We start from the raw sequence: 22,024 nt of genomic DNA, 5'->3' as shown, positions 1-22,024 counted from the left end.
GGCTTACTGAAATTAGTGAGCAGTATAGTGAGCATAGAATATGGATTAAGAATAAAAGGGAGAAAGTCGAAAATAATGAGGGAATAGTAGAAATGGGACAAACGATAAACTTAAAATTAACATTAGGGTCCGACCACAAAGTAGACGAAGTGAATTCTGCTACTTTGGAATCACAGTAATGTATTGAAGAAGTATGGACTTCCACAGGCAAAGAGGACATTCCTAGTCAAAAGTAACATACTAATATATAACACTGGCTTTAATTCGAGAAAACTCATTTTGAGAATGTACAGTCGTGGACAAAACGAGCGAGACCCCTCGCCTTTTAGTTATGCTGATCCACACAGCTTTAAAGTCTGCTACACAGCATAACAGGCAAGGCGACGAAGTGCTACCAACATACTATGCACAGGCGTGAAACTGAAAAACCATCTGAACTTTGTCAGACTGTTAGCAATCATGTGTATGACTGTATTAATGCTGATTAGTGTGTTAAACACAACACGTAAATGTGAGATATAAATGAAAGAAGAAACGCTAATTAGTATGAATTGTACTAATAAAAATGAATTTCAGGTTATCGAGATAACATAACTGTTTTAGTAAGACAAAGTACCACAGATGGTTACGAATTAGCAAAATATTATTCGCATTCGGCCGCAAAACGGTCTGTGTCAACGTTCAGACCAGTCATACTGGATTACTGTTGCTGACCTATCATGAAAGTTTGCAAATTTAGCAATGCGTGAAGATTCATAACGAAATTCAGTTAAAAATCATTCATTGCCACAGTTAAGTCAATTCATTTATTGACAGAAGAGGAAAAAGTAGGCAGTAACAAGTATGAAATTCTACAACATTTTCATATTTACATCCGCAGGGCGCCGGTACATAATAAAGATAGCAATAAAACGTATTTGGTAGTGGTGGGGGGGGGGGGGGGGGGAGAGCACGGGAATTTCTTACAATTGCTTTACTGATAGTCTATCTGCCTCCATCGACATTAGAACCGAAAACAAACCAGACCTCACTTGCAGTAGCAAACACCTTTCACTACACTAGCAGACAACCCAGACGAACAGCCCTCTATTATTATCCCACACATGAATAAGCCGGCAATTTCGTACTGAAAATGGTAAAATTATCTGCAGTTTCTGTTGCATAGAGCTTTCTGAAGTCAAAAACATGAATTTTCCAGCTTTATGTCACCGCTTATGTGACAATCATTGGGGATGTTTGTCGAAATAACAAAATACTGTTATTAGCGAGTAAATTTAGTAGGATAATTCTGCACCAACCCAGGACATGTATTGTACAATCTTTCGAATTCTCCTTTAGACTCGCCACAGCCAAAAACGTTCATTAGCCGAAGTGTTTCTTAAGCTAGCTAGCAATGGGAATGCTCGCACTTCTATAACGCGGTGGCATTAATACTGGGATCTGAATTACCACGTGTATAGGCAAACGTATTTTATTCGCATTCCTGTAAACGTGATTTGGATCTAAAGCGTAGCTACGATTAATATGGTCATGTAGCGACTGCAACTAGAACATGTCGAATAAAGAGTAGGGGGAATCATTTATGTGGCCCTCATCTTCAGTAACTATTGTAGCTGTTTTCGTTGTTAGGATTTCGTCACCTAAATCGGTAAAAATGGAACCCTACTAGTCTCACTTTCTTGACCGTCATCTGTCTACCCAACCCTTAAAACGCATTTACCTAGAGTACAGGTAGACCTAATAAGCGGAAATTTATCGCACTTCCTGCGGTATATGGTCCCTTGGTGGTGTAATGGTTCAAATGGCTCTGAGCACTATGGGACTTAACATCTGAGGTCATCAGTCCCCTAGAACTTAGAACTACTTAAACCTAACTAACCTAAGGCCATCACACACATCCATGCCCGAGACAGGATTCGAACCTGCGACCGTAGCGGTCTCGCGGTTCAAGACTGAAGCGCCTAGAACCGCTCGGCCACTCCGGCCGGCCCTTGGTGGTGTAAGAAATTCATTTTTATTAGTACAGTTCATACTAATTAGCGTATCTTCTTTCATTTATATCTTATATTTACGTGTTGTTTAATAGCATTAATATAGTCTTACACGTGACTGAAAACTGTCTGACAAAGTTCGGATGGTTTTCCAATTTCACACTTGTGCATAGTATGATGGTACCACTTCGTCGCCTTGCCTTGTATGCTGCGTAGCAGACTTTAAAGCTGTGCAGATCAGCGTAACGAAAAGGCGAGGGGTCTCGCTCGTTTTGCCCACGACTGTACGTTTAGTGCACAGCATTGCACGGAAGTGAATTGTGTACTGTGGGGATCCCAGCAAAGAGAAGGATCAAAGTACTTGAAATTTGGTGTTGTCGAAATAAGATGAAAATTAGGGCACTGATAAGGTTTTTCCTTTCTTATCAGTCCACATAATTTTCAACTTTCTTCTCTACCATTAAATTCCAAGTACTTCGATCCAGTTCTTTGCCCGTTTCCCCACAGTCTAAGTAAGATTCACATCCAAGCAACCCCGTGCACTAAAAGAACATTCTCAGAATTGCCTTCGTCGAATTAAGGCCAAAGTTAGATACTACTGGACGACGTATCCAGGATTTGATTTACGGGGGATGTAGGTTCAACTAATCGTCATTGTTGTAAAGTTGACTTATAAAAGAACGCAAAATGGAACTATGCTGTACAGTGTGTGTAATTATATATAACGCTTAAGTTCTTGTGAGTTGTTTGGGTAGTAAATTATAAAATTTATCATAGAGCAGAAATCAGTCAGTAAAGTTCTTTTGTCGATGGCATATCCATGGAGTTGTGTTTGCGCATATATGCCGGCAGTCCACGTCTTTCCAGCATGTAGTATAGTTTCAAACAGTTAGCCCAGTAGAAATAGCTTAAAAATGGATAGGATAGCAAAAGGCTGAGTAATTTTGAATTTCAGGTATGTTGTATTTATTACTCCTCTCGTGAAAAATCCAATTTTTAGACCTTCTCTCCGTTATGCGTTAGCCGCCATCTTGAAAAAACCGATAAAAATGTCACTTTTTTAGTATTTCCTCAGTAACTCGCTTCAAGTGCATCTTAGGCAAAATTATGCTATTATCAGTTTAAAAGGTTGTTAAATTTCCTGCAAGTTTTATATATAATATGTTGGAAAATTATCTGTAAAAACGTCAAGAAATCGCCAAAAGTTAGAAATGACAGTAGTTCCGCTTTCATAACTTTTTTCAGCGCAGTTTTGTGCACAATGGATACTAACCAGTATTGCAGAGGATCTAATTTCTTTCAATATCCATAAAAATATTTATATTCATTCCCTACTTACGTCAGGAAGTTTTGCAATTGCAACTTTAGTGAAAGTGGACTCTATATTGAAAACACCATTCTCTGTCAAAAAAGTATTCCTGAATGTAATGTTGTCTTTAAGCCAGTATTTATGCAATATATACATGTAATTTATACTTGTAGTTCCTGATATTCGTGTAATTCCTGAGGAATCAGTACTTTTGAAAAAGAAAAACATAAATTTTCAAAGCTTTTACACGTACTTATGTGTCAACATAATACATTTTAATAACAGATGTTAAATTTTATTTTCATAATATATACAAAATTTAAAGTTAAATATTCATCAATTACCGCTGTTCTTCCGTACATGTGGTTAATTTATAAAATTCATCATTTCAACCAATAGGCAGTGGATCATCCAACCGTTTTCTTCCATGTTTAATTCAGCCTCTCATGCATTACCGTATGATTCGAATCCACAATGAACACACACAATGGAGCGTTGAAATCCTCCTCCTTTGCAGCTGCATTTATTTTCACAAGTCTTTCTCCGTTGGCATGAAATCATGTTCAGCAATATCTGTAAAGCTAGTTCTGTATTCATTGGCACTGGGGTTAAGTCACCAGTATCCTTCTTCTAGCCCCATTTGAGGGCGTCTTTTTCGCTTTTTCATATCCCATTCCCGTTTGCACTTGTGGATAAGTTCTATATGCATGTTGCTGAACTGCACCCATTGTTGGAGGTAGACATGCTAAATCGAATTAGGTATTTGTGAGTGGCCTTCTATGTATTTCTACGAGCTATTGTACTTGGTGGTGACTCATCATGCAAAAGTTACTTTCGTCTTCAAGCATTGCACACCAGGGTTTTATCTTGATGCATGTGATGTCTTTTAAGTTCATAAATGTGATATCTACTCACCAACTAGGTTTTTCGATACTTTCGCAGACTTTTTGAAAGGTCTCTCAGATGTTCTACAACTTTTGTGTTATACAGTTTTACGTGAAACTGGTCAGTTCTCAAACATTGCACGTATCATGTGGATGTACAAAAACAAAACAAACAATAATACAGATTTTATCATACTGTGCCTACTAGCCGTTCCTCTCTCCTACATAACATTACTTAAAATAAATATTTTAAAAATGCTAACCGCAATAATAACAACAATTTCCAGAGTTTCCACGAAGCGCGATGACGACGGTAGTTCCAAGGAGCTCCCTTGTGCTCAAATGTCTTCTCACTGCACCCTGCCTCAGCATCTGTGACAATTAAGGTACTCATCACGCAGGACAGCACTACCTGGACATTCCAGGGCTCCAGACAAATCACATTCCATTGAGGCTCAGGCCACCACACATCGATGCCCATACTGTCGCCAACAGTGGTTCATCGCTGCCGTATTCCGCTCACGCTTTACAGCACGCTGGCAACAGCCGCGGTTCGAAAGCGAGCAAATTCTCAAGTAAATATTACGTTGCAGTCGATATTAAGATGACTTCTCCCTTTTTTCAAGTTTTGTGGAAATTTCGAGAGCGGTTTGAACCCTTAAAAACCCCGCTCTGACTATGCCCAAGCTGCTGATTCTATACGAAATCGGTAAGGGAAGACGTATGTGGAAAACATTGACAAGGAGGAGGTACAGGACGATAGAGCATGTGTTAAGACATCAGGAAATAACTTCCACAAAACTAGAGGGTATTGTGGAGGGTGAAACTTTAGGGTAAGACACAGATTGGAATATATCAAAAACGTAATTGAGGACGTTGCATGCAAGTGCCAGAGCAATGCGAGCGCGTGGTCAGTCAGCGTGGTTTGCGCACGCCTGCGATGTGCGAGAGAGACCTAGAATACACTTCGCGAAATATGGCGGTAGTTGCCAAAGGCGACCAGTGCTTCTCCGCGTAATAACAAAAGTGAGTGAGCGCTTGTCTGTGGCCACGCGTATATCACTGGCTGGCGCGCAGCCGCGTCGGTATCACGCGCTCGCACACTCTTACACATCGGCTGCGAATCTGCAATGTGTGCTTGTTGCGATGCGCTTCGGTTACCATCAGAGCTCGGCAACATTTATTCAAATGACGAACACAGACTGAAAATTATTATTTTTTACGAGGGAATAACAATCAAAAATATTTATTCAAAAATATTATTCATTTACACGATTAAAAACATTCATTTATTTATCTGTGAATAAAAGTCGTTACGAATAACACATACATTCGAAACCCAATGAAATTTATTGCTGTGATTGTTGGTCACTTATTAAATATGCGTATTTCTAAACAACTGTTTTTTTTTTTCAAACATCTCATCAGAAAGTTTATTTCATTTTCGCAAATTTGACATTCAGCCACACGTTCTACATATTTAATGAGGATACTAGTGCGCTATATCTCCTTAAATCCCTTATATTTCAGGATAACGGTACAATACTTTCAAATCAGGATCGTTTTCAGTAAAAATTGAGAAATCATCAGGTCTGCTGTATTTGTTTACAAATAATTCGATGAAATTCCACTTTACCTTCACCTCTCAAATTATGTTCAAAACAAAATTTTCTTTTTGCGAAAAGACGTAATTTGGAAGTCTTGACCCTATTTCTTCGATATTTCTTTGGTTATTAAATGTCATTAGCTTTATGTAAGCTTCCCTTGTTCATGAACATCATTAATGAAGGTGAAGCATTTCTTTTGAAATCGTACGAAATACTTTCCTGCAATAATTTCAGTTAGTGTAGAAAGGAGGAGAAAGTCTTCCAATCGTCTCTTAACACTTTGTCAATAGAGACGTTGCCAGAGAAGTTAAGAGACGAAGCCAGAGAAGTTAAAAGTGTGCTTCACCATTATGAGCTCTTTTTGTGTACCCTAACCTTTTGCAATTTTTCAATCTCAAACATCTATGTAACTCGATCGGCACATTTCACATCGAAAAATTATTCAATACTTTAACGGAAAACTTACTCAGAGTTAATCCGAAAACATTTTCGAACGATTTTGGACTTTAATAGCGTTCCATAAACGTTTTAGGTGGCTTTAGATTAAAAGTCTAGAGATGTTAGCTTTCAGGAACCACTGATTTCTTGCTTGATCTCCTGATTTCTAGCGCAACAGACACGAACGAACTGCGCAATTATATGAAACAGACTCTCTAATCCACTAGTGTTAGCAATATAAGGCTAAGAGCTTTCGACTACTGCATTCTCATTCGTGCCTACTTACGTAGAGTACTGTCGCAACAGGCGTTGGGCTGGAAATAATGGTATGTGCAGAGGCAGTTGATTGGAGCCTCTCTTAGCGTAACTGCGAAGGCCGTGCGCCTGTCTGTTTTTATGTTTCATTTTGTTACGCTGTAAAGGAAATAAGGCGGTCCTCACAACCTTAAGGTCTGTTTCAATGCGGCAGTGGTTTAATGGACATGTTGGTGTGCCACTGACTCCCTCCCACATCTAAAGCGAATTACATAGCCTGTTAGAGGGCGACCTATAGTTCAACACGTACTTTGGAACACGGTGCTATTTGACTTGGCTTTCTTGTCATTGATATAAGTCCCAGAAGCGATAAGTAGCCGAAAACTTGTAGTACACAAAGGACCGATACTGACTGTGGAGTATCTTAAGATCTTCTTCTACGTTTCCGAGTAGAAGGAGATCTTAAGATACTCCACAACTTCCAAAAGTCTGATACAATTGATTTAATGGAGGAGCTTGAAATTTTTGCACACCACAGAAAGCAAGGAGAAAAAACTCTCAACGAAAAACTAGTTAGTGAATCTGTTAATTTCTTCAAATGTTTCTCCTGAATATGATAACTGTGGCAATTTTTATAAATATTTACACTTTCTCATTAGAGAAAGAAGTAATCGATGATTTAGTAGCCAATAGGGGTAAAAATATATTTTATAATTAACAGAATTATATGTAATCCCAAATCATTGTACCGCCTAAAACTATGTACAGACTCTTCATAAACCATAGTATCATAATATCGTTGTAGCGTGTTTTGCAAACAGTGAAAGTGATGAATTCCGTGTATATGATATTCTGCTTAATAGAGGAGACACGATACCTGGAAGTAGCAAACAAAAATAGAGTTTCTAACATTAGCATTTAAAAGCAATCAAAGATTCATTTTGTCCGATTTCCCGATTGCAGTCCAACCGAAATATACGCAAGAGAGACAGAAGATCACCTTTGCAAACACCACCAAACACATCACGTAAACCAATGCACAAATGCACTTGAAAATCAGAATAAATTCTCGAAACGAGTTTTGCGAAGCACCAAAACGTAAGTAACTTCTGCAGTTCTGATTACTTAAAAGTAATGTGATGTACGAAATTAAAATTCACTACAATAATTTCAACGAAAACAATTTCAAATAATTTTCTCATTTTTTTATTTAATTCATTCATCTAAAATAGTCCGCCTGCTTAGCAGGGTGGTAACGTGCTTGCCTGCCATGCACTGGGCCCGGGTTCGATTTCTGGCCGGTTTGGTGATTTTCTGCGCTTGTGGACTGGGTGTTGTGTTGTCCCCATCATCATTTCATCCCCATCACCGGCGCGCAAGTCGCCCAATGTGGCGTCGAATGAAGTAAGACTTACACTTGGCGGCCGAACTCGACTGGGACATCCCGACCACCAATGCCATATGTTCATTTCATTTCATCTAAAATACTGTTATTTGATGAATAAGATCAACGATATATCAATGAATGAAAAAAATAATAATAATTGTGTTTCAAACAAGTGGCGCAGAATTAAGAAGCCGCTGCTATAACCACTGTGCCACCACTTAGCCTCAGAACATCGCTCGTTAAAAGGCACATAAAGTACGTCGAAAATACCTCGAAAACTTTGACCGTCGTTTTTTCATAAACGTTCGAGTACCTACGTATAAGTCGAGAAACGTGTTCGCTTATTTTGACTCCTCTTCCATTCAGCAAAATTTCAGGGAAATCGGGTGATGGCACTTTCCACTTCTCAACGTGAGATGAAAAGGCACCTCCTGGTAGCCTCGAGGGATGAAGGTAGGGGGACTGCTAACGTCTTGTGGCGCGTTTCGCAGGTACTCCGGGATGACGACGCACAGCGAGCCGTCGCTGTCCGGAGTGCAGCTGCTGCGAGCCGCCGGCCGGCTGCTGCGTCACCGCGACCAGCTGCTGCTGCTGCCGCTCACGGTGTGGCTGGGCCTCGAGAAGGCCGTCATCGCCGCTGACTACACGGCGGTGAGTGCGCGACGCGACAGCGCCCGAGCTACCGGACGTCTACCACTAGCGCCACAGTAACTTCTTATACGAAACTTCCTCTCAGCTTATAACTGTGTATCGCACCTGAATTCGAACCGTAAATCTTGCCTTCACAGGCTGTGGTCTTACCGACTGAGAAATTCAGGCACGAGTCACGAACTAGCCTGACAGGCTGAGGGTGTTTGTGAGTAGTGCTCGGATAGCTCAGTCGGAAGAAAAATGCCCATGAATGTTAAGGTCCAGGGCTCGAATCCCACGCCGGCACATAGTTTCACGTTACCAGGAAGTTTCAAAACAGCGCACGCTACACTGCAGAGTAAAATATTCATTTTGGAGTATCACTTGGCTAAAAGAGAACTTGTTCTTCTTCCTTGTCTTCGCCGTCCAATACTGAGCACGGTGTTGGCTGTCGTCGTCTTCTATTGAGGATTCACTTGTTCCTTTGCTATCCATCTTCAATGCTCACCATTAAAATTCGAATAGCATGAAGAGAGCATGTTACTAAAGTTTAACAGATATGTAATGAAGTTCACTGTTGCACATCCATATGATTGGAATTTCACGGCTACCGCACAAAACAGACATGAAAAACGCCATCTACATTCTACACTCTAAGACGACGAAGAAGATGACGCACCACGAAACAATTATCCGAATCGGTCGGACGTCGGTAGAAATGCTGTACATGTACAGACGAACAGCTGATTGCAGTTTCAGAAAAATTGCTCGATTTATCCGAGAGAAAGAGATTCACAAACTGAGCATATCAATAATGCGTTGGTCAACCACTGCCCCATATTCAAGCAATCACTTGGTTTAGTATTATTTCATAGAGTTGTTACATTTTCTCCTGGGGGATATCGTGCCAAATTCTGACCAGTTGGCGCATTCGATGGTGAAAACGCTGAACTGGTTGCAGGACGCTGCCCTTAATGCTCCAAACGTTCTCAATTGAGGAGATACCCAGCGACTTTGCTTGCCAATGTAGGGCTTCGCAAGCAGGAAAATAAGCAGTAGAAACTCTTTCCTTGTGGGGAGGGCGTTATCTTGCTGAAATGTATGTACATGAGGGGCGGCGAAACCGAGCGTAGAATATCGTCAACATACAGCTGTGCTGTAACAGTGCTGCGGATGTCAGCCAAAGGGATCCGGGTATGAAAAGAAACGGCACCATAGACAATAACTCCTGGATGTTGGCCCGTATGGCGAGCGACGATTAGATTGGTATTCGAGAGCTCTGAAGCGCGCCTCCAGACACGTCTGGAATCCCATTGACTGGATCACCACGTCGAACTGATCCCGGACGACCAGCGATATTGCTATTTACGGTAGCTGGAATGCGACTACCGACATCCACGTATCGAACTTGGGGGTTTGGGTGGACCTTAGTCAGCGCTAAGCAGGATCTCAATGGGCCTGCGTGGTTAGCGCAGGGGAGGGGTCCCATTTTGTTCGCTCCACCGTGAACGTCACGGACCATGAGTCAGGATGTGGGGTTGTATGCAGCTTGGCAAGTAACCCCATGAACAGCCAGACGTCGTCTATAGTACCATGGACTGACTGCGATGACCGCTGTTGCACTTCCACTTGCAGCAGAAGCGCGCCGCCGTTGTTGCTCCTAGCAACGAAACAATGTGTGCGGAGTGTCATTCTACCAGGCGGAGCCGTACCAGTGGGGTAGCGAGTTAGGCTTCGCAAAGAGTGCGAGCAAAGAAGGGGGAGCGTAACTGACCGAAAAAAGGAAAACGAGACAGTGTAGCTGGTTAAAAATAAACTGAGAGAAGAGCGCGCATTCCCCTATCTCTTGTATTCCTATCTTCTACCTATGGAAAGCCTTTCTCTCCGTCGGCTGCTCTACACTCTTATTTAACCCAATTATCACCATAAGTAAAGGACATCTACCGAACAGACGACTAATCATAATATGGTTTGCGTGGCGCTTGGTTCACACATTACGTCGGGCGTCAATATAACTTCGAACACGTACACAGCATCAGCGGGTGTGTATATGATAAGAGCTGCAATTTCTGAGGCAATCAGAGTGCTTCCGTGTCGTTTGTGTTTAGTGCTGCTACCAGGCTTGGCAGGATGCGCTATGTGATGGGTGTGAGCCGCGTCAGATGTTGAGTGATCACTGTGAAGGATACGGGGAAGTCGCTTACTCGTGGGATAGAGAGAGCTTGAAAGGGGCCGCATTGTAGGTCTGCATTGGGCTGTATGGTCTAATCGTGCAAAATTCAAATTTGTAGGGCATTGTGTTGTGACAGTGTCCTGATGATGGTTACGATTGATAACATCCAACATTAAGGTGTATAATAGCCGCAATGTGAACCTTCACCCTTGCGGCTGCTATCCGGGAACAAGTAATATACTGCCTACAACATTCTGTTTTATGCCGCACCGTTGATCGGAGGCTAGAAGCACCCGTGTTAGACAACGGCGGGCCCATACCTAGGCTGCCGTTAACATCACAACACAAACGGCTACGTTTGTAGTGGATCCATGACCGGGAAGTATGGACTTCTGATGAATGGCGTTACGCTGCGTTCAGCGATGAACCGCGGTTATGCACTACCCCGGATATGCGTCCGACCACCTAGATTTACGTTTCCTGTGATTTCCTAGGTCTGTTAAGGTAAAAGCTGCCATGATTCAGATTTCCTCCCGATCCTTCTCTAATTCGTACTCGTGTCTCCAGCGACCTCATCATCGACGCGACCGTAGAAAGTATTCTTCGCTTCTCCATTTATCCAGAGGTCTAAGGATTCAGATCATCACCATTTTGGTTACAGTCTGCCGTGAGTCAAACGAACCAGTCACTGTCGTGATTCTTTTTACCTTCTATATCCCCATGAGTCCTACTGCCCAAAATACACTGACGGATAAAAATCGCTGCATCAAAAACTAATTAACGTAATGAAGTTTCGGAAATACATTTGTCTAGGTAACATATGTGAGTGATTAACACTGCGAGATCACAAGTTAATGCAAGCACGAGATAAACCATTGTAAATGTGAAATGCTTCTAACCAACACACGGCCATCACTGACACCGAGGGAGAACCAGCGTTTATCAGCAAATATAACAGTCCTCCACCCTGCCCTCCATTGAGCTCTGGATTGACACCACTGAAGTCGCAAGTGGCGACGGTTTGGGGTCAGTGAAATTCACGCGACAGTGCTTCTGTTACGGAGGTGTCCTAGAAGTAACCGATTTGTAACAGTATTGCAGAAAAAATCTCCAACTTCTCGTAGCCCTATTCCAAGCCTTTGTTGAAACTCAGTAAGGTGTTGATAATTCGGTTTTTGTGACGTTAAAGACATTATTGACTAATATCAAATCACTGCGTCCAGTCTCAAACCTAAATAACGCTCGCGACTATTACAGAGCGAATTTAAAGAACACATGGTTCGCATCCTGCGAGCGGGCGATATTTGAATAGACATTATCTTTCAAATGTAGAAAAATGCCTAATAACTTTCGCCGATGATGCACAGCTCCTTCTGGGTGTTGCAATTTTTTCCCCTCAGTGTACTAAAGCATATACACTCCTGGAAATTGAAATAAGAACACCGTGAATTCATTGTCCCAGGAAGGGGAAACTTTATTGACACATTCCTGGGGTCAGATACATCACATGATCACACTGACAGAACCACAGGCACATAGACACAGGCAACAGAGCATGCACAATGTCGGCACTAGTACAGTGTATATCCACCTTTCGCAGCAATGCAGGCTGCTATTCTCCCATGGAGACGATGGTAGAGATGCTGGATGTAGTCCTGTGGAACGGCTTGCCATGCCATTTCCACCTGGCGCCTCAGTTGGACCAGCGTTCGTGCTGGACGTGCAGACCGCGTGAGACGACGCTTCATCCAGTCCCAAACATGCTCAATGGGGGACAGATCCGGAGATCTTGCTGGCCAGGGTAGTTGACTTACACCTTCTAGAGCACGTTGGGTGGCACGGGACACATGCGGACGTGCATTGTCCTGTTGGAACAGCAAGTTCCCTTGCCGGTCTAGGAATGGTAGAGCGATGGGTTCGATGACGGTTTGGATGACATTCAGTGTCCCCTCGACGATCACCAGTGGTGTACGGCCAGTGTAGGAGATCGCTCCCCACACCATGATGCCGGGTGTTGGCCCTGTGTGCCTCGGTCGTATGCAGTCCTGATTGTGGCGCTCACCTGCACGGCGCCAAACACGCATACGACCATCATTGGCACCAAGGCAGAAGCGACTCTCATCGCTGAAGACGACACGTCTCCATTCGTCCCTCCATTCACGCCTGTCGCGACACCACTGGAGGCGGGCTGCACGATGTTGGGGCGTGAGCGGAAGACGGCCTAACGGTGTGCGGGACCGCAGCCCAGCTTCATAGAGACGGTTGCGAATGGTCCTCGCCGATACCCCAGGAGCAACAGTGTCCCTAATTTGCTGGGAAGTGGCGGTGCGGTCCCCTACGGCACTGTGTAGGATCCTACGGTCTTGGCGTGCATCCGTGCGTCGCTGCGGTCCGGTCCCAGGTCGACGGCCACGTGCACCTTCCGCCGACCACTGGCGACAACATCGATGTACTGTGGAGACCTCACGCCCCACGTGTTGAGCAATTCGGCGGTACGTCCACCCGGCCTCCCGCATGCCCACTATACGCCCTCGCTCAAAGTCCGTCAACTGCACATACGGTTCACGTCCACGCTGTCGCGGCATGCTACCAGTGTTAAAGACTGCGATGGAGCTCCGTATGCCACGGCAAACTGGCTGACACTGACGGCGGCGGTGCACAAATGCTGCGCAGCTAGCGCCATTCGACGGCCAACACCGCGGTTCCTGGTGTGTCCGCTGTGCCGTGCGTGTGATCATTGCTTGTACAGCCCTCTCGCAGTGTCCGGAGCAAGTATGGTGGGTCTGACATACCGGTGTCAATGTGTTCTTTTTTCCATTTCCAGGAGTGTATGTGTCATACAGTGAAATAATTTTGCAGGTACTTTCCGTGATACTTGTGGATATTGTCTGCAAAATGTGCTGCGAATAAGAATTAGTTGGAAAGAAGTAATAAATCGAAACGTCATGGCAGATGGGAGATGATGTTTTACAGCATGAACGACTTAAATGCAACGGAGAGAGGTGGCGCATTAGTTAGCACAATGAACTCGCATTCGGGAGGACGACGTTTCAGATTCCGTCCGGTCATCCAGTTATAGGTTTTTCATGATTTCCCTAAGTCGTTCCTGGCAAATGCTGGGATGATTCCTTTGAAAAGGACACAGCCGGTTTCATTCTCCATTCCATATTAACTCGAGCTTGTGCTCCGTCTCTAAAGACATCCCTAAGCTTTACACTTAGTTAACTCTAATCTTCCGTTTTCTCTTAAAATTCGGTAAGCCTTTCATCATTTTGGGCTGTTGGTCCTGCGAGAAAATATTTCGTGATGGTTTGAAATTGCGTGTAAATTTTTTTGGGAGTCGCTAACTTCTCGCACTCACAAATACCAAATAAATGAACTCCGTGAGTTAAGCAGCCTCAAGGTAATAGAGTTTGAATTGTAGTAGTGGCAACTACTTATTGACAAGTCACACAAAATAAATATGTATTTCAATGTTTTACTGTCCTTCAGACAAGTCACCGGCGTTGTGTACAGAGTGACGCAAAAATCCGTTACCATTAGTGAATTCAATACTGGACGAAATAATGTAGGCAGATAGATAAAAATTGATACAAATGTTTGAAATTATATGGGACTTTACTGAAACCAAAAAAGTGCACAAAATGACTGACAGACGGGGATTCACATAATACAAAAGCAATAATTAGCATAACAGTTTATTTTTAGAAAAGATGATGTTTATTATAACAAATGTTCAGCATGTCGACAGTCGTTCATCAACAATACCTGTTGTCGAGGGACAATGCTATGAAATCCAATGTACAGCATATCAGTATGTATGGTGAGAGGTTGTCGTCAGATGTTGTCCTTCAGCATCCGTAATCAGGTCGGACGATTGCGGTAGACTTGCGACTTGATGTAATCACATGACACATAATCACACAGAGTGAGGTCTGGATACCTATGAGTCCAAGTGTGACGGACGTGGCCACTCATCACGCGATTCTCGCTAAACAATATGCACAAGACATCATCCAGACGTATAGCAATATGGGGTGGAGCGTCGTACTGCTTAAAATTCGCATCTAAGAACAGGTACGTATCAGCTAGGCTAGGGATGATCTGACTCCCTCTTCACTACAGCTCGTTTTATGCACGATTCTCATGCGGTGTCACTAGTGTGTTGTTGTGCAGCGCTATCTCTTGGCCAGTTTTTACTCTCATTTATGGTTTCATTAAAACCGCATGTCATTTATGGCATGTGTGTCAGTTCTTACCACTCTGCCCTACATTATTAAGTGAATTAATTCATTTCAAACGTAAACTGATTTTCGGGTCACCCTGTATAACATGTTGCAGACAGTGCGGATGTCGTTGGACACTTGTAACAGCGTCGGTTGTGATGATAGTTCAAGTGGCGTGGTATAGTTCCCGAGCAGTAACAGTTCTGAAGCGAATGCCATACAGTGATTCCTTTAATTTAGGAATCAGACTGATGTAAGGGGGAATGGCGGGTAGTGCAACACTTCCAGCCCCATCGATCAAACAATTCAGTCACAGTTTGCGCCATATCCCTACGAGCACTGTCGTGTAAAACGATTTGCAGGTACTACAGAAAGGATAGCCGCTTTTTTCTGTAAGCTGTTCATTTTTTAAACACAGCCTGCAACTAGTTAGAAGACGGAGGACTTAAGTCCTTGTGACTTTAGTCTTAAACTGAAGGAAGCACTTCATGGCATTCACTTCAGAATGAGAGATTCGTCGGACAACAGACTGCTCCGCTCGAAGTCAACCATCACTGCTACCGGTGTCCTACGATTTCCAAATGGTTCAAATGGCTCTGACCACTATGGGACCTAACTGCTAAGGTCATAAGTCCGCTAGAACTTAGAACTACTTAAACCTAACTAACCTAAGGACATCACACACACCCATGCCCGAAGCAGGATTCGAACCTGCGACCTCCACATCGCTGACAACGGGTTCTGCACACCACTGATGACAGCTATGAAGGACATTAAAACTGAAACGTGTATGTAATTTAGGTGAATTGTAAATAAATTTCTCCCACTGTTAAAATTGATAACTTCGTATACATGCAATTTGAAACCATAGTACCTGTCTCACTGTCTTAAAACTTTATCATAAAATTATACCCCTCGAATGATAGTTTAGATAGATTTTTAAATTTTGAAAATCTGTCAATCTTTACGTGAAATATTGAATAGGAAATTTTTGTTGCCCCTGAAAGTCATCAGATAGGTACCATAAAATTATAACTGTCCATCAAGAACTTGACGAGCCGTTTAGGGATATAGATACTGAATGATAAACAGAGAAGTTTTGATTGTCATTTATACTTTTTCCCTAGAAATGACGAGTTTCGACAATCATATTTCTCATATTCTGTGATATAAAACCACAGGATTTGAAATGATGGCCACTAAGCGCTTCAAGTCTAAGTATAATACATGAAAAGTTCCGATGAAGGCTTTCCACGTTTATCATTGAGTGACGAAAGAATGATCGTCTCATACTGCTACAAGAATATCCCAGTTAAGGCGTGTATCAAAAGTTAACAAGGTCTGCCTGATAGGCAGTTTGGACCACACAAGCTCACAAACTAGTCAAGCACCAAACGAGACAGTGCACGTTACTGTCAGTAATCACCAGATTAATTCACTTACACAATGCGCTCAAAATTTTCGGTACTAACTTCGATAGCCGAGCGGTCTGAGGCGCTGCAGTCATGGACTGTGCAGCTGGTCCCGGCGGAGGTTCAAGTCCTCCCTCAGGCATGGGTGTGTGTGTTTGTCCTTACGATAATTTAGGTTCAGTGGTGTGTAAACTTATGGACTGATGACCTTAGTAGTTAAGTGCCATAAGATTTCACACACATTTGAACATTTTTGAACTAACGTGGATATATTTTGGGCATCGCATGATGATGATTTCATTAATGCTTGGAAACATTCCCGGAATATCGCTGATGACTTCATTGCTACTTGTATTCATACCACAAGATATCGCGGTGACTCCACAGGAGTTTCGCACCCCAGTGTTTTCATGTGCCGCCAGGAATGAAAATCCATTGATGTCAGGTCCGGAGAGCAAGGAGGCCAGGCTGTAGGCTCACGACCTCCATCTGTTGCCAAAGATGTTGAAGTGCCCACGCACCACATTGTCGAATTGTGCTGGAGTGGCATCCAGCTGGTACTATATGATACGAAGGATGCCCAAAGACACCCGGTAAGAATGCAAGGTAACTGGGTAATTATGGTTCGAACCTGTGACGTGGTCATCAGTGCGACCTGCCCACACAGGTTGGTGTTGGGTATACAGCGCTCCAGGTTTTTCTTCCATCCAATCATGCTGTTTCTGGTGTTGAACAAGCCGTCCTGGGCCGGCCAGAGTGGCCGAGCGGTTAAAGGCGCTACAGTCTGGAACCGCACGACCGCTACGGTCGCAGGTTCGAATCCTGCCTCGGGCATGGATATGTGTGATGTCCTTAGGTTAGTTAGGTTTAAGTAGTTCTAAGTTCTAGGGGACTTATGACCACAGCAGTTGAGTCCCATAGTGCTCAGAGCCATTTGAGCCAAGCCGTCCTGGTAAATATGTGCTCGTAAGAAAACAGAATGTGTCGTAGAAAGTGGGGCTCCTACCTAATTTGTTCGAACAGGCACGGCAAAAACTGACATGACGAGGGAAGTCATCCCGCGACATCGCCTGAGCCTTCTGGAGGGATGGAGGTGCTAGTCGTACAGAACGTACCACAATGCCAATTGGTTCACACGCGTGGATTGTACCACAGCTCAGATGCTCTTAGAAAATCCTGACATACAGCTGCTTATAATTCTGGTATGCGGCATGTCCGCTAGAATCCAGTATCGAGACTTTTAGAACGAAAACTGCAGGTTTCACTCAAACTCATCTCCAGTCCTGCAGGATGGTGGTGGTAAGTTCGGGACAAAACTGCTGAGGTCATCGGTCCCTTGGCTTACACATTACTTAATCTAACTTAAGCTAAGGACAACACACACACCCATTCCCGAGGGAGGACTCGAACCTCCGACGGGACAAGCCGCGCGAACTGTGTCAAGGTGCCTCGCCGGCGCAGCTACCCCGCACGGCCCAGTCTGGCAAACATGGTCAGGGCTGAGGGACGCTATTGCGGTAACATTCACCATAGAGGCGGAAAGCACCTCTTGCATTCCTTCGGACTTCCCCGTACACGAGAAGCATGTCAGTGTGCTCTTCAGTTGTGTACACGACCGTTATTGTTCATCCTCTTTTACAATAGCCACGTGAGTGACTGATTACTACGTACAGCATGAAAGCACGGAACGCTATACGTTACTGTACTTTACCGTTGTCTACGTATGAATGTGGCGTACTCTGTGTGTCGTGTGACAAATGAAGGAGCACCACTGATAAACACTCTGACCTCATAGCACTCGCAGTGTGTCCTCAACTGCTTAACTGTGTTGTTTACCTACAGTCCTCTTTCGCAGTCCGTAGCGCGTCAACAGTCTTAGAGGGATAGCAGTTAACAATGTCTCCCTTACTCAATGCCTAGCATCTCGGTCGAAACTGCCTGCGTCCTCGTCCACATTCAGAGACAATAGTACGCAACCGAAGCATTTTCGAACCTGCGTTCGGAATTAGAACGGAAATATGGTCACACTGTACCCATATGCGACCACCACGCCTTGTAGCATGCCATTTGATTCACGTTGTACACCCTCGTGTGCCATGCGATAATACACTCGCTGGTACAACGCTGGGTTCTTTGATATGTTCCGGGAGGTGATCGAGCGGAACTATAAGATGTAAAACATTAGTTTACTCTATCATAATAAAGATTTGAAGATTTACTTAACTTCGTAAATCCATTTCTACAGCAATATTCTGAATTCTTATAGCTGCCTCTGAGTATTAAATTATCACTTGATACAGACAATTTTACAAGACTTTTCGGGCCGGCGGGGGTGGCCGAGCGGTTCTAGACGCTACAGTCTGGAAACGCGTGGCTGCTACGTTCGCAGGTTCGAATCCTGCCTCGGGCATGGATGTGTGTGATGTCCTTAGGTTAGTTAGGTTTAAGTAGTTCTAAGTTCTAGGAGACTGATGACCTCAGAAGTAAAGTCCCGTAGTCTTCTGAGCCATTTAAACCATTTTTTTTTTTTTTTTTTTTTTACTTTTCACGTGAAGGATAATGGACGTAATGTTCACATTAAGTTCAGTTTAATATTCTGATGGCCTATTTAAGATAATGCTCCTGTATTGATCGTCGACTCCGAACTCGGGCCGAGCGTTCCTCTGCTCAGCCGTAAGTGGACGAGCTGTTGCGATGGCGTGGAGAATCGGGCGTGGTTACGCTGGCGTCTTTCATTCGTCGGTGCTGCATGCAGTGACTACACTCGCGTTTGGTGTCGGGGCGAGGTGGAAACATTGCTTTGTCGTTACTTGCTTCGGACGACGTCACATACCTAGGGTACTACATCACCAGTCGACAGGTAACTGACTTCAGTCAAAGGTGATCTGGAGCATACAAAATCACAAAACGAACATTCACACCTGCTTAGGTGAATGCAAAGGTAATCACACACGGTCGAATGACACCTAACATTAGTAAACTTATATTTTATCACGCCCGATTAGCCGTGTGGTCTAACGCCCTGCTTTCCGGGCGGGAAGGCGTGCCGGTCCTAGGCATGAATACGCCCGGCGGATTAGTGGTCCGGTGTGCCGGCCAGACTGTGGATAGTTTTTAAGGCGGTTTTCCATCTGCCTCGGCGAATGCGGGCTGGTTCCCCACATTAAGCCTCAGTTACACGATCTCGGCGATTGCTGCGCAAACACTTTCTGCACATACGCGTACACCATAAGTAGTCGACCACGCAAACATTAGGGTTACACTCGGCTGGTGTGAGACGTTCCCGGGTGGGTCCAGTGGGGCCCCAACCGCACAATAACCCTGGGTTCGGTGTGGGGCGGCGGCGGTGGGGTGAGTGAACTGCTGTAGCCTGTTGTGGGTTTTGTACCACGGAAGTTTCTAGGTCGCCGGTTCCATACAATACAATACAAGCTTATATCTGCTACACTTCTACAATTTAATGTGTCAGGTGTTCTAGAGTGTAAATAATATGACATTCATTCTTATGTGTTAAAGGAATGCGCTAGTCAGGTATTTACCTGCTTTCGTCTGATTTTCGCAGTAATGAGGTGCTTGTATGGTAATATGCTGCATTCCTACAAGACGTTAATTCTGTACAATTCATTTCGCGTTAGGGAAATGTGGTGAACTGTTATACTCGTATGTCATCATGTACAGCACACAACAAAATGATGTTAATGGTCTAAGAAGGAAGTGCATATCTCGTAATTGTATATCAGGTTATACCTAATATTTTTTTTTTTACTTAACGGCCTATTAATTGCATGTTTTGGTTTTAGCATTGTACCGGGTCCGCAACTCGTGGTCGTGCGGTAGCGTTCTCGCTTCCCACGCTCGGGTTCCCGGGTTCGATTCCCGGCGGGGTCAGGGATTTTCTCTGCCTCGTGATGACTGGGTGTTGTGTGAAGTCGTTCGGTTAGTTAGGTTTAAGTAGTTCTAAGTTCTAGGGGACTGATGACCATAGATGTTAAGTCCCATACTGCTCAGAGCCATTTGAACCATTTGAGCCATTGTACCGGATCATGGCTTGAAATAGTAAGTCACCTTGCACAGTCCACAGCAAAATACAGTAATGGTCTAAGAAATAGGAGTATATTTCGTAATTTTACACCAGCTTGCATCTAACATTTTTTTTAAATTTTCAGTTGTTTATTTTATATCTTAGTATTTGTATATTCTTGCTTTTAACATTATACTCAACAACGGCGTCTCAGCCGAAATCTGGATTGGACACAGGAAATATACTATCAAATGGTGTATTCCTTCAAAAATACCGAATGACTATGGCGCAGTACCATCGGAAACTTTTTGCCTTGTGGGGCATGCTGACAATTTGGCTGTAGCAGAAAAGTTTTCTGAGATGGAAACCACGAAACTCAGTGAGGCTAGCGTTTTAGCAAAGACAACTGTTTACCATGAGCCTGTATAGTGTCGCCTTAGAAATTTACAAACACGATTACAATTTTAACATTAAAGAAGAAGCTTTTACTTTAGATAGAGTATGAATGTCGGCTTTTGCGCCAACAGAATAACCGCTGACTACTTTAAACGAGTACCATGGCGCCAGCCATAAATAGTCACTCAATCTGCTTCACGGGACCAGTGGTAGCTCTATAAATTCGGGGGCCCCTCGAGCCCTTGATATAGTTGCTGTTTTACCTCCGAAAGTGCCTCCCGCGGTTAGAGACGAAACGTCAGGGACTAGTTTTATACAGCGTGTCTCGTAGGTCCTATTACAAACTCATACAGGTCGCAGATGGGACGTAGCAGGTAAAGTTTTGCTAATGACTATTGTCCATACATTCACCATATGAATGTAAAATAAGTCTTAAGTCCCTCCACTTCACCGCAAGCACACAAACTAAGGGCATCGTCGTCAGTTGCTGTAATTGCATCACACGCCATGTACCGAGGATTCGACGGCGAGTACTCGAAACGGTGCCCACGCCATGCGCTTTCTAGAGCCCACAGGCCAGAGCTAGTTGTCTCTACTGTGTGTGTATCGTGAAATGGGAGATTTTAAAATCATTCGACCTTCGGACTTATTTTATATCCGAACGCTACATCTTCGGACATGAGTTCCATATCAAAACTTTATCCGCTAAGCACCCATTATGCACCGTCAGAACCCAGTAATAAAAAAAGGCACTCTATCTTCAGGCCACGAGTGGCCTACCGGGACCATCTGACCGCCACTCTATCTTCAGGCCACGAGTGGCCTACCGGGACCATCTGACCGCCGTGTCTGTGGAGTATGAAGATAGGAGGGGCGTGGGGTCAGCACACCGCTCTCCCGGTCATTGTGATGGTATTCTTGACCGAAGCCGCTACTAATCGGTCGAGTAGCTCCTCAATTGCCATCATGAGGCTGAGTGCACCCCGAAAAATGGCAACAGAGCATGGCGGCCTGGATGGTCACCCATCCAAGTGCCGACCATGCCCGCCGACCATGCCCGACAGCGCTTAACTTCGGTGATCTCACGGGAACCGGTGTAACCAATGCGGCAAGGCTGTTGCCCCTAGAACCCAGTAACAGCAACTGTGTAATATCTTGTACGTCAACCACAGCGTCTCAGCATGTACGTTTTCGTTAAAGTAAGCATTGGTCATTGAAGCTTGCATTTTATGACTCCATTGACTGTTATTTGGACGAACATTTTTCGGTTTCAGCCTATGTGTGTATTTGTTCCT

The 22,024-nt window shown here is 43.9% G+C and overlaps 1 protein-coding gene across 1 annotated transcript in view; it reads left to right on the top strand.

Moving 5' to 3' along the window:
- Positions 1–22,024, top strand: part of LOC124606735 (UNC93-like protein) — a 417,842-nt gene that overhangs the window by 283,246 nt on the left and 112,572 nt on the right. The window contains exon 6 of the mRNA XM_047138767.1: positions 8,363–8,522. Coding sequence (XP_046994723.1) covers positions 8,363–8,522 — 160 coding nt within the window. The remainder of the gene's footprint in view (positions 1–8,362; positions 8,523–22,024) is intronic.

The sequence above is a fragment of the Schistocerca americana genome, chromosome 3 (genome assembly GCF_021461395.2).
Source record: "Schistocerca americana isolate TAMUIC-IGC-003095 chromosome 3, iqSchAmer2.1, whole genome shotgun sequence".
Lineage (NCBI taxonomy): Eukaryota > Metazoa > Arthropoda > Insecta > Orthoptera > Acrididae > Schistocerca > Schistocerca americana.
Note: the sequence above shows the minus strand (reverse complement) of the source record. Positions and strands in the feature narration are given on the sequence as shown.